The sequence below is a fragment of the Hypanus sabinus genome, chromosome 10 (genome assembly GCF_030144855.1).
Source record: "Hypanus sabinus isolate sHypSab1 chromosome 10, sHypSab1.hap1, whole genome shotgun sequence".
Taxonomy (NCBI): Eukaryota; Metazoa; Chordata; class Chondrichthyes; order Myliobatiformes; family Dasyatidae; genus Hypanus; species Hypanus sabinus.
In genome coordinates, this window is record NC_082715.1 from 112,110,663 (window position 1) to 112,123,768 (window position 13,106).

General features: G+C 47.2%; 1 protein-coding gene across 3 annotated transcripts in view; it reads right to left on the minus strand.

Annotated features, from left to right (window-relative positions):
- Positions 1 to 3,301: 3,301 nt before the first annotated feature.
- The window catches only part of LOC132400979 (serum response factor-like), a 66,734-nt gene continuing 56,929 nt past the window's right edge, over positions 3,302 to 13,106 (minus strand). For 2 of the 3 annotated variants that reach the window (XM_059982635.1, XM_059982632.1), the window contains exons 4-8: positions 12,391 to 12,558; positions 9,614 to 9,760; positions 8,981 to 9,172; positions 6,989 to 7,065; positions 3,302 to 6,213 (exon numbers count right to left, since the gene is read on the minus strand). In XM_059982635.1, coding sequence (XP_059838618.1) covers positions 6,112 to 6,213; positions 6,989 to 7,065; positions 8,981 to 9,172; positions 9,614 to 9,760; positions 12,391 to 12,558 — 686 coding nt within the window. In that variant the 3' untranslated portion in view covers positions 3,302 to 6,111. The remainder of the gene's footprint in view (positions 6,214 to 6,988; positions 7,066 to 8,980; positions 9,173 to 9,613; positions 9,761 to 12,390; positions 12,559 to 13,106) is intronic. The other variant, XM_059982633.1, reaches the window with a different exon arrangement.

Sequence of the window (13,106 nt, forward strand, 5' to 3'; positions counted from 1 at the left end):
ACCCAGAGAGTGGTGGATATGTGGAATTCTCTGCCCCAGAAGGCAATTCTCTGGATGCATTCAAGAGAGTTAGATAGAGCTCTTATAGATAGTGGGGTCAAGGGATATGGGGAGAGGGCAGGAACGGGGTACTGATTGTGTATGATCAGCCATGATCACAGTGAGTGGTGGTGCTGGCTAGAAGGGCCAAATGGCCTACTCCTGCACCTACTGTCTATTGTAATACATGCTTAAAATATACCCATATCATCTTTGCCACTCATGTGGCCTCTAGGATGTTACAGCATTTCAATATTGCATTAAGGGGCTTTCCCACCTGTCCAAGCCCCTCCATGTCCAATAGCAGAAGGGGCCGAGACAGAACTTGCACTGAGCTTCAGTGCATCTCTCAGCATGTATTCCTGCAGCATTCCCTTATAGACATCTTGTAGGACTAGAAGAACAGCAAGTTACAAGATGACCAAAGAGCATCTTTCACGCAGAGTTGACGTCCACATCTGTGTACATTCTTGGGAATAACACCTAGATCAGGGAGTCCTATCATTCAGCTCCTCATCTTTCTCAATACACCCATCGCAAAGACAGTCTTTAAAGAGGTGGGTGACCGTCCGTCACATAGGCAACGTAGTTATCCTCGGGATAACACACATTGAGAGTGATACCGAGCAGGAGAGATCTGATTGGGAACATCTCTTTTCACTGCCAGTCAAGTGACGTCTTGGTGCTTGTTGGTGACTTTTGATGATGAGGCATTCTGCCAGATCAGTCTACTCAGGGTATCACCCCCTGTCCTGCAATATCTCCAGGAAATTCTGTACTGACCACTGCTTGATAGACTTGTGGTCAAAGGTATTGGGCTGGCAGAACTTTTCCACAAAGGACAGGTAGTGTGGCAATGTGCAGCTGATCAGGGCATTATGTGGCAAAAGGGTCAAGCCCATCCTTCACCACACTCAGGATAGATAGAACCTGCATAGTTACACTTGGTCCTCCCTTATTTGGTTTCTACACACAACCACACACAAACGTGATCATTGGGAAGAGGGTGACATCAGGTACACTTCTCCCTTGTTGTCCAGGGACATGTACATCGCAGCCTATTGGACACATTCCATCTTGGATTCCAGACACTCCGGGTAATTTCTAAACCAGAAGGGAGGACGGACCACACCTGCGCCAAGTACAACACTATTGAAAGTAATGCAGCTGATGACCAAGTTCTTCCCAGTTATTAAGAGGGAACACCATTCCCACAGTCCCAATTTCTGTTCAACCTTTCTAATCCACAACAAATTCTTGTTACGTGCATCAGCCCATCTAAACCAGATCCCCAACACCATCAGGCAATTAGACCAGACACCAAAGAGATCACTGGATTGGTTGGGTCCATTTCCAAAGGACATGACCTCAATATGTGCTGTTGACTCCAGCCCGACACTAATTCAAAATGGTCGCAGATGCCAAACGATCTACGAACTCATCTTGGATCCAAGTAGAAGATTCCACCATTGTCCACATTACTTGGCAACATCACTCCTCTTAAGCTTTCATTCTCTCACAGAGTTCTATGAAACACATAAACAGGATGGGGTAGGTGGCCAACCCTGCCCGACTCCAGACAAGATGAGAAATGCTATCATAGATTCTGACATGCTGCCAGCCAGAAGCATGGAACTGTACACTTTGCAGGTCTGGCCCATCAGTCCCACAGAGCTGAGCACAACTCAAGACAGTTGGCCATCATTTCTGGGAGTTTTATTCAAATTTAAAAAATGGATGGACTAGGTCAGCTCCTTCAGACTCTCCCACTTGCTGTTATCTAAAATCTCTGTGATAAAGAACAGAAGGTTCTGGGAGGCTGTGCTACCTGTGGCCTTTATGTTGTACAGACTAGCACAGAATGATCTGCAGCTCCTCACGAGTCTCAGTGAGGTTGTTACTGAGTCACCCTCTTCCGTAAGGCTGTGGATCACAGAGCTCCCGCTCTGAAACTTCTGGAGAAATCCTGAGAATGTCCCATCCTGCTCCAGAGTAGACACCAGATTGGAAAATAATATTGGAGGATTCAGAGGCAAAGAGATAGACTTACCAGATCATAACCTGCCCATGAAAATGACTTCCTTCTTATAAAGATATGAAAAGAATTTATATCTAGCAATAATTAAGCAGGGTGCATATGGAAATCAACCCTTTTAGACTGAGAATAGCCTTAAATAAGAAAAAAACTGGGTATGCTGGCAATCATTCTACAAAAAGAAACATGTCAATGCTCAGCAGGTCAAGCAGCACTTATGGAAAAGGTTGTGGAAGAAGAAAGAGGCAACAATTATGAAAATTCTCAGCAGAGCAGATAAAATGAGATGAACAAACAGGCAGATGGAAGTATAGTTGGGATTTCCATGGGCTTGTAATCTATGATAGTCATTAACCTGTCCCATGTGTTCAAACATAAAAATGTATAGCACATCAGGCACTTCAGCCCACAATGTTGTTCTTGGAGATTCTGGTATAGATAAACAAACATCTAAATAAACTAGTAATAAAAAAAAACAAGAAAATCTGCAGATGTTGGAAATCTGAATAAATCACACAAAATGCTGGAGGAGCTCAGCAGCCAGGCAGCAGCTATGGAATGAGTAAATAATGTTTTGGACTGAGACCCTTCATCAGGACCGGAAATGAAATGACTAACTAATCCCTTCTGCCTACAGAATACCCATATCCCTTCGTTTTCTGCACATTCATGTGCCTGAGAGCTTTTTAAAACCTCTAACATATTTGCCTCCATTACCAGCTCTGCAGCACATTCCAGACACCTTCCACTCTCCACGTAAATAAGTTTATCCCACACACCTCCTTTCAACTCACCCTCCCCCCCCCCCACTTTAAATGTATTCCCTCTAGTATCAGACATTTTGACCCTAGGGAAAAGTCACCATGTATCTCCTCCATGTGACTATTGTAAACTTCTATAGGTCTCACTTCAGCCTCTTCTACTCCAGAGAAAACAACCCAAACTTGTCCAGCCTCTCCTTATGGAACATGTCCTCCAATCCAAATGGAGGCAGAGACCCAGAGAGGGAAGTGTCAGAGATACTAAACCCGGAAAATCTCTGCAGATGATACTCAAAGTGGACATGTGCACCTATGCACATGGTGAGGGCAATGGGGGCGAGAGTGCTGAGGTCACACAACAGGCTACATATTCAATTTATTTCAAGTCAACTTTTAACTCTGTATCTGTACACGGTACTCTTTGTATGCACAAAGCTTCCAAAGAATAAATGGAATCCAAACACTGTGAAAACAAAACAATAAAAATTTGTTTCTTTTATTAAAAAGCTTTCACCGTGTAAATCACACCAAAATCAGGCATGTCAGGGAACCATCTGCTTGGTGACACACACCGCTCCTTAAATTGCAACTCATGGCAATAGTTTTATACTGTGAAAAAATTTGTTAAAAAACACACAGCCCTCCCCTGCCCCGCGTGATACAAACTCATACACATAAAAACTGCAAATACAATTTACAAGTGTTTTTCTCATCTTCTCTGTAATACATAAATACTGAATAAACACCTATAAAAATAAACTCTCTCTTTCAAGGCATTTTATAAAAAGTAGTGGCCGCTTCCTATGAAAACGCCTCCCTTCATAGCACCAAAAAAGCAGCAGCTTGCAATGGGGCCAATCACTGAAGGAGCCAAGAAAGGCAGGGAAAGTCAGGTGCCAGGAACAGGTCAGTGGCCATGGTTTCAAGGCTGGTATCTTGGGCAGTGGGTGCACAGAAGCAGATTACCCCACAAGCACGTCGTGTTGGGATGGGGGAATGCCAGAGTTGCTGCTCAGCAGCCCAGTCATCAAGAGTCAGCCTTACCCCTCCCTTTCAACTGCATGATGAATGATCCCTCCCAGGCTACAAGCTTCACAGTAGCAGCAACTTTCCTGCCCACCATATTGATCAGCTTATCAGTTCATTCAACAAATTATGATACAAGTAGCAGGGGACTTCCAGGATCACCAATCCTCCAAACACAGATACAAATCATGATCAAAATCTCATGCAGCGAGAGGTCTGTGCAAGTGCCTACTCTTTTATCCCAGGCAAAGACCAACCCAGGGTCTTCCCTCTCACAGGGGCCTGAATGAGACTTTAGAACACTAAATTATAATTCTACATCCAATAGCTGGGACACCAAGGACAAGCAGACTATAAGCTAGACTTCTTGCACTCAACTTTATAGCCAGCCTTGTTCCTGTCCTGCTCAAAAGAGGAAATGCAACTAATCTTAACACTACTCCTTAAAGTGGGTGGAGTGAAACACAACCAATACTGATCCTGCCTTTGCCCAAATGAGCACAAACTGCAACCAATCCCATTGTTGCTCTCTTCTCATGGAGGGGGATTTAGAACATCAAATATTACAGCACAAGAGAGTAGGGGGGAGGATTTAGAATATCAAATGATACAGTACAAGGGTAGGCTATTCAGCCCCTAATTAAGCTAATGATGCTTAATTACATCAATTCCTTCTGGCTGCAGATGATCTACACCCCTACACTCTCTGCACATTCCTGTGCTTATCTAAGAGCCTCTTAAAGGCCTCGATCATATCTGTGTCCAACAGCAGACCTGGTAGCCTGCTCCAAGCACCATCATTTGCTGTGGTAAAAAATACCTGCCCCGCACATCTCCTTGGAACTTACCCCCCCCACCTCACCTTAAATTCATGCCCTCTATATTAGACATTATGACCCTGGGGAAAAAGTTATCAGCTGTTTATCTGTGCCTCTCATAATCTTATAAACTTCTATCAGCCTTCATTGTTCCAGAGAAAACCAAGTTTGTCCAACCTTGCCTTATAGCACCTGCTCTCTAATCCAGGTAGCATCCTGGTAAACCTCTTCTGCATCCTCTTCAAAGCCATTACATTCTTCTTATAATGGAGCAACCTGAACTGAATTAAATACTCCTGACTTGAACTTAATAATTTCAGTGATGAAGGAAAGCATGCTATATGCCTTCTTTATGCCCTATTACCTTGTGCAGCCACTTTCAGGGAGCTATGGACTAGAACCCCAAGATGCCCCTATACATCTGAGTAGCCAATCTCATTTACCTGACTGTTGTTGGGTGTGGGGGAGATGGGAAGGCTTGTATCCAATTTGGATCCTACCCCTATCTTGCAATGGGGATACGCAGCCAATCTGATCAATGCTGCCGTACTGTGTGCTTGGCTGCTTCTTCCAGCTGGGTTTCAGTCACTGGAAACCACCAGCAGCAGTAAGTGCCTTATTTACACACCTCTGCTGCAAGGATGAGACCATTGACCCTGTTTCCCGTCTGTCCCCCCCACCAAATGGCCACTCCAATAGGTCAACCAATTTAATACAAATTACCAATCAAAATTCACATAATTTCAATTAAAAGCATATTCTAAATACTTCTGTGTGTGTGGGTATGTATACATGAGCACACGTGTGCATATGTGTATATTATATGTGTGTATTTCATATACACATATATATATAAAATACACAGAAACATACATATATTATACACACACATAGATCCCTCCAACAATTTTATTTTCAGTACAAATATAACAACAAAATAATTGTTGAGAGAGAATTGTGGAAACTTCAGTGCCCATATTCTGCAAAGTTAAACTGTAGCCCAGAGGGCAGGCACCAAAAATCCAAGAGAACCAGACAGATCCAGGCCTGGACACAGTCCCCACCCAGCCACATTCAAAATCTGTAGCTAAAAGCTGAGTTGCCACAAAACTAGACACATCTGCAACAAAGTTTTGTCAGAAGACTTTGTCCCTCCAAGGAGCAGGGAGAGGAGTGAGGTTGTATTTACACGGCCTTCACAACAGTGTGAATCTTTGGCTGAAGCCTGATGTGGGTCCACAGCGTGCAAATCGCTTTCAATTATGAAAAAAGATAAACCTCAGGCAGTCAATAATTTCACATTGATTTAGAAAAAAGCTCCATTCATTCTTTCTGAATAAAGCAGGGCTGAGGGAAGCAAAAATAAATAAATATAGCAGGCAGTTTCTAGTTTAAATAGATGGTGCTCCTCTTGGGTCCTTGCCAGCAGTCGTCAGTCATTCTGGGCCAGCTTGTTGTTGTGTGTGGTCTCCAGGCTGCTCACCTGAAGCTCTGTCAGACTACCAGTGCTGGATTGTTGGCCAATCACTGTCATCTGTGGGGGGAAAGAAAGAGGACAGCAGTCGGTTCCTGGTTTGACATCAGGCAACACTCTTCCCTCTCAGGGGTCTGAGCCCTGAGATGAGGTAACACTCCCTCCACCGACACCTTCCTTCAAATCTGGCCTCAGAGTCACCCGACACCCACCAGGACCCAGGCCAGAGCTCACTCAGCCACCCCACCCCCAACTCCATCGGGTCTGAGTCCTGGGATCAGCTAACATCCACCCACCCAGTTCCAGGCCCATGGATCACCCAGCAACTAACTACCCCCAGCTCCAGCAGATTCAGGTTCTGGGATCACACAACTATCCCTCCCATTAACCCTGTGCTCTCCTCCTACCCCAACCTTCTCTAGTGAAGCCTGGGATCACCCCGCCCCTTTACGACTGGGATCCACCGGTAACTGTTTTGGTTTTTCACTGCTGCTAGTTCTCACCCTGGGCTCTGTCCCCATTCTGTGACCCAGTACTGTCAGACATGATCAGCCTGTGTGTGCAATGTAAATGGTTCCCTGACTCTCTGGGATGGGAGACTTTTCAGTTTAACAATTGCCATTCACTAATATTTCAGCCCAGAAACTAGTAGTAGCACTGGCCATTTGTGTTTCTCTGGCCAGCTACTGGCCGTCACTGTCAGCTGGTAACAAGACACCTAAATGGAGAATAACACCTCCAAACCTTCTTTCAGGATGACAGCACGAGTGTGAGAGTGTTAACGAGGGAGAGCCCACCCTTGCTCCCCGCGGATGGCTGTCCGTGTGCAACGTACCTGGTGGAGCTGGACAGCTGACAGTGGGATTTGGACAGTGCCCGTGGGAGCAGTCAACACAACCTGAGGTACACCACCTGCAAGAGACAGCAAGCAGCAAACACACCCAGTCAGGGCACATCATCCTTGTACCTCGAGTCCCAGTACCAGACCAACTCCCAACTCTGACGATCGCCACCTCTAATTTCCCACTTCACCAGAGCCTAAACTCACTCCCTTCATCTATATCTGAGACTCTCATCGAAATAAACAGTGCCCAATTCTTCCTCCGCTAGATTTCATAACACAGACCAAACATGTTCAAATCTTCCTTCCCTGTCACCAAGCCCACTCTCACATCCTGTCCACTTCTTACTTATCTTAGACTGCTAAACTGAGTATCCAACTCAGTAATAACCCTCACCAACTACATCACTACCACAACTGTCAGCACACTTCACAAAATACCACTGTGGACCAACGGACAGAGAGTCAGACCACTGACCAGCACAGTTAGACAGCTGCTGAGAAACGACCCCAGTGGCCCCTCCCCAATGTTGTTAATTCTAGCCACACCAGTTCAATTAAAGGACAATTAATGTAGTGGTCACCAACAAATCAACAAGTTCCCTTTGTGTGGTGTCCAGGTAGAAGGGCAGCTGGTTGCTGCCACATCCAGTCTGAGGAGTAATTGTTAATATCATTCCTGAACTATTCTTCATTTTAGTAATAGATTCAGACTTTTCAAGGTCAAGTCCACAGCAATCGCCAATTTGTCTGCTGTCTTCCTGTTTTTAACTGAGTTGGTGTCCTATGCCTGACCCTCCATTTGTGGTCAGACCTCCTGTGCACATGGACCTGACCTCTCACCTTCCTTCTGACGTACTGCACATGGACCTGACCTCTCACCTTCCTTCTGACGTACTGCACATGGACCTGACCTCTCACCTTCCTTCTGACGTACTGCACATGGACCTGACCTCTCACCTTCCTTCTGACGTACTGCACATGGACCTGACCTCTCACCTTCCTTCTGACGTACTGCACATGGACCTGACCTCTCACCTTCCTTCTGACGTACTGCACATGGACCTGACCTCTCACCTTCCTTCTGACGTACTGCACATGGACCTGACCTCTCACCTTCCTTCTGACATCCTGAACATAGACCTAACCTCTCACCTTCCTTCCAACATCTGCACATATGCCTAACATAGTCTCAGGTTGATAAGCTGTGCATGGGCCTGATCGTTCACCTTCAGCCTGGCATCTTTGCATTATCCCAAACTTTTACCTTCTGTCAGACATCTGTCCATCAAATGGCAGCCCTTCCCCAACTACATCCGTCAGGGACACACCACCTGTAAGTCCCTCTCACCCAGGCAAAGCTGGTAGAGCCATTCACTCACGGCTCCAACTATCTGCACTTGATCCCAACCTCCAGTTCTGCCCATGTGGAGATCACACATTTTCCCATCCGGATTTCCTCCAACGTCCCAAAGGTGCACATGTCAGCAAGTTAACTGGCTTTTGTAAATTGCCCCCTCACTATGCAGGTAAGTGGCAGAATTTGGAAGGGGAAAATTACTTTGGAAATGGAGTTCCGATGTGATCAGGTTAGACTTGGCAAGTGGAAATACCCCCATTCTGTCTTGTGAGGAAATACTGAATTTACAAACATCATTTAGAAACACATCAGTGTATTGGTCAATATAACTGGATCAAAACCCTGGCAATGTCTCCCAAACAGTTCTGTGGGAGCGTCGTCACCACAGGGATTGCAATAGTTTGAGAAGGTGGCTCAACCTTACCTTCTCAAGCCTAATTAGGGATGGTCTGTAAATGCTGGTTTTACCAATCATGTCCAGATCCCAAAAAATGAATAAATTAAAATAATAACTGCATTGGCAGGAGCATCTGAACCCAAACTACAGGGATAACATTGTCAACAGAGGCAGAACCATCACAGTAAGTCCTCTCTACTCGACACCGCCACCTCTCGGACCACCTTACCCTGCTCCTGCATCTGGCTGTGCGATACTTGCATCCCCGAAGATGGCTGCGAAAAGGCATTGAGAACAGCAAGTCCGTCCGACAGGCTGGGGCTGGACGTGTACATAACCGTACCGTGGGGACTCGGGTACATCACATGACTGGCCATTGAAGTGGGTGCAGATGAAGTGACGATTGTTGCTGGCAGCGTCACTGATGGAACAAGAGTGAACGGAAATGATCACGGACTCGTAATTCAGAAAGAAGGGCTGGGGCAGGGGTGGGGGGGAAGGGGTGCAGGGTTGGGAGAGGGTGTGGTAGCTGGACAGTAGAGAATGCAGGAGGGCTGGGAAGACAGCGAGGGCAAGTATGTTAGAAGGGGGGAATGGAGAAGGGATAGGGTTGAAAGTGTGGGGAGAGGAGTAACAGCAGGTGGGAGAATGGAGGGAGTAACAATGGGAAGAATGGCAGTGTGCGATGGAGTAGACAGCTTGGGGGAGGTGAGCAGATTTTCAGGAAGGAGGATAGGAAAGGTGTGTTGGGCCCAGGGGCAGAGAGCATGAAGGGAGTGGGAGAGGGAATATGGGTTTAGTCAAAGTCTATATTTGCGGGGTGTTGGGACAGCAAAGAGAAGGTGCAGGCAGCAGTCCTTACTTGTCCCGCTCGTTGAGGCCTGAGAGATCTCGGAGTTGCTGTCACTGATGGTGGCCGTGTGCTGTGTTGACTGATGCACACTGACCTGTGCCGGCGACTGGTGCAGCTGGATCGTCTGCAAGGGGACCTGCTGGGCCATGGCACCTCCTAGGCAGAGAAAAAGGCAGCTGAGCAGCCATCAGGAATGACACCTCCTCCCAGGCATGGCCTGTCCCCAAGAGGGCACGTAGCCTGGGATGATGCACTCCTAAACTCCATGGCTTTTCACTCCATCCTCCGTCACACATCAACACAACAGGAAAGCAGAAGCGCTGACAGGCACAAACTGCACAAGTCCGACGCACGAACTCACACCACACTCCTTACGTACCCCACATGCCCCCTGGATATGCACTCCGTTCAGACTCTGTACACCCTTCCATTGCACAGTATATGTCCTGCACTTGCACAACATATCAGCTAAACCTTTCTTATCTATGCACAATCAACATCTCTTCTGCTGTTCAAAGCTCACATGCCTTTAGAATTGTAAAGTGAAACCACAGAGGGGTGAGTTCCTCCTGAGCCTGAGCCTGTCTGATAAGTTCGTGGCCTAAGGTAGAAGATGAGTTATTAACTTCAAACTTTCTGCACAATTACTCAAAGAATTGATCTGCATGTGCAAGTACTGAGAGCTGTATAACTCATCTCCTTCTCCCTTACTTATCAATCACCCCTGCTGTGGACCACTTCTACAAAGAAGGGATCCGTATGCTCCACGACCGCTGGACTAATTGTGTAAATGTAGGAGGGGACTATGTTGAAAAATAAATGTGCTAGGTTTTCTAAAATTCACGCCTTCAACCTTAGGTCATGAACTTATCAATCACCCCTCAAATAATTGCTTTCAGAAACATTCTCTCAGTTCCCTCAGATCTGCTAGTCACTTACCTTCAACCTGTGCACTTAGCATTTCAACCCAGCCACTGAAAATAGCCTCTCTGTACCCTAAATCAGGGACTTTCAACCTTTTTTATGCCATGGATCAATGCCATTAAGCAAGGAATGCAAGTACCCCACTGCTCTAAATGAATCCTCCATGATCTTAAATACTTCAATCAAAACTGTCAGGTGTTTCCTCGAGAACAAAACTCTCAGTCTCCGGGCAAGGAGTGCACACCTGGCCTGGCTTTGCTGCCTGTATAAAATCACCAAGAACACAGAATGGGTCAATGGTTGCAGTCTGATTTTGCAGTATTGGGGGAATCAAAGACTAGAGGTTACAGATTTAAAGTGAGAAGGAAGAGATTTAACAGGGATCAGAGGAACAATTATTTCACTTATAGGGTGGTCAGTGTCTGGAATGAACTACCAGAAGAAGTGGTTGTTGCAGGTACATTAATAATTTATATAGGTACATGTATAGGAAAAGTTTAAATGGATACAGGATAAATACAGGTAAATGGGACATGCTTAGAGGGGAATTTTGGACGAGATGGGCCTAAGGGCCTGTTTTCATGCAGTGTGACAATGATTGTGGCCCTTCCATTCCCACAGGCACAGAAACGGGCCTTCAGCCCATCGAGCACCTGTCTGCACAAATGACATTTCCCTACACGAGGCCCACTGCTGTGGTGGAACATGAAACAGCGAGTCTCTGCCCAAACCACTCCCTCAAGCAGCGAATTCCAGGTATTAACTGCCCTCAGATGTAACAAAAATTTCTTCAAATCTTTTCCAAACCCCCTCTGTCAACTGGTTTTAATTTCCTCGGCACCAGGCTCATCTGCCCTAACTGTATCACTCGTAACTTTCAGCTCGCCATCAGGTCACCCCCACCCGAGCCTCTTCCACCACAAAAGAAAACAAACCCAGTCTCTCATGACCGACTGAACCATTCCATGCCAGGCCACACACTGGTGAATCTCCTCTGCGTCCTCTCCACTCCAATTACATCCTCCCTGCAGCTGTGGGCTGAGGTTTCAGAGGAGCAGTGGCATTTCTGACACTGCCTGACTCATGATTCCAGACTGCAGTTAAACTCAGTGCCCGAGGGAGGGGTTTGAACCCAATGTCTGGATGTTCAATGTCTGCAGGAATCAGGACGCTCCTTTCTGACAAACAGACACAGGGTCCCTGACTCGAAACGTTGACTGCTCCTCTCTCCGTGAATGCTGACTGGCCATTTCCAGTATTTTGTTTTTATGCCGAGCCCAGTGGTGCCTTCTCATTGTACCAGGCTCCCGCTCCTGACTCGAGCAAATAAACGAGGCTGACACTCCCGTGCAGTGCTACCCAGTTGAAGATGCCGTTTCTCATGCCAAATAAAAATCCAAGCCCAGCATGCCTGGTTGCTTGACTCTGCTCTGTGGAGACTGGGAGAGTCAGCTCTGGGTCCAGTCCCTGAGATTCCAGCAGTCAGCACCTGTCAGAGACATCACACTAGAATCTTGCCGTGCAAATACAGCACCGTGTATTACAACAGGACTGTGTAACTCAAGCACAAGAATGCAGTGGTAAAAATGGAAATTCTTCCTTCGGGCAGCTGGTCGAGGGGGAGTGGGCACTAAAGGAGGTGATACTCTATTCAGAGGGAGGCCCCACTATCAAACAGGAGGCAGGGAGTCACAGGCTGATGTGTGCAGAGGCCTCAGTGTTCACACGGTACAGGACTCTGCTGGGCAGGGCCAGGACTCCATGGTGGGACAGGCCTGAGATTCTCTTCACTGCTCCCATCCACTCCCTGACCTAGCTCAGCCCCACGTCCCTCCCGCTGCCCACTTGGGAACAACACTCGCCTGCGATGGAGACAATCTGACCGCCTGCGGACGCCGGGAGGCGAAAGACCGTCTGCTGTCCTGGCTGCGACTGACCGCTCATCATCTGACCCTGCTGACCCGGGATGGTCAGTGAGTGTTGCTGCAACTGACCGATCGGGATGGAGGGCGTCCCTGGCAGTGACGTGCCTGTCAGAGGGAAAACAGACAGTGAACCGAGCAGCTAAGAAGGCAGCTCAGCTGGGGGCAGGCAGGGGGAGGGGCACAGGGCCACACTGTTAGTGAGGGGGTGTTTGGCGCTGAGGGAGGGGGGGTATAATCACTCCCCAATCCCTACAACTTTACTGAGGGAACCTACAACCACTGCAGCTGAGGAACTGGGTTACTAACAGATCCCAAACCAGGAGATCAAGCACAGCTTGGTATGGCAATTCATAGAACACTACAGCACAGCACAGTCCCAACAGTTCACGATATGGTGACAACTATTTAAAATACTCCGAGATCAATCTAACACTTCCCTCCTATGTACCCTTCCATCTTTCTATCATCGATGAGCGTACCTAACAGTTTCTTAGAAGTCCCTAATTTATCCAGGAATGCAATCAGGTGCAGGGGGTAGTGGACGACAGCCTGGCCCATCCCAGCCACTGTCCTCCTGCCCCACTATCGACAAAAAGCCCTGGCTCAAGGCAGCAGCTATCATCACGGATCCCCCAACCTGATTCACGTCCTCT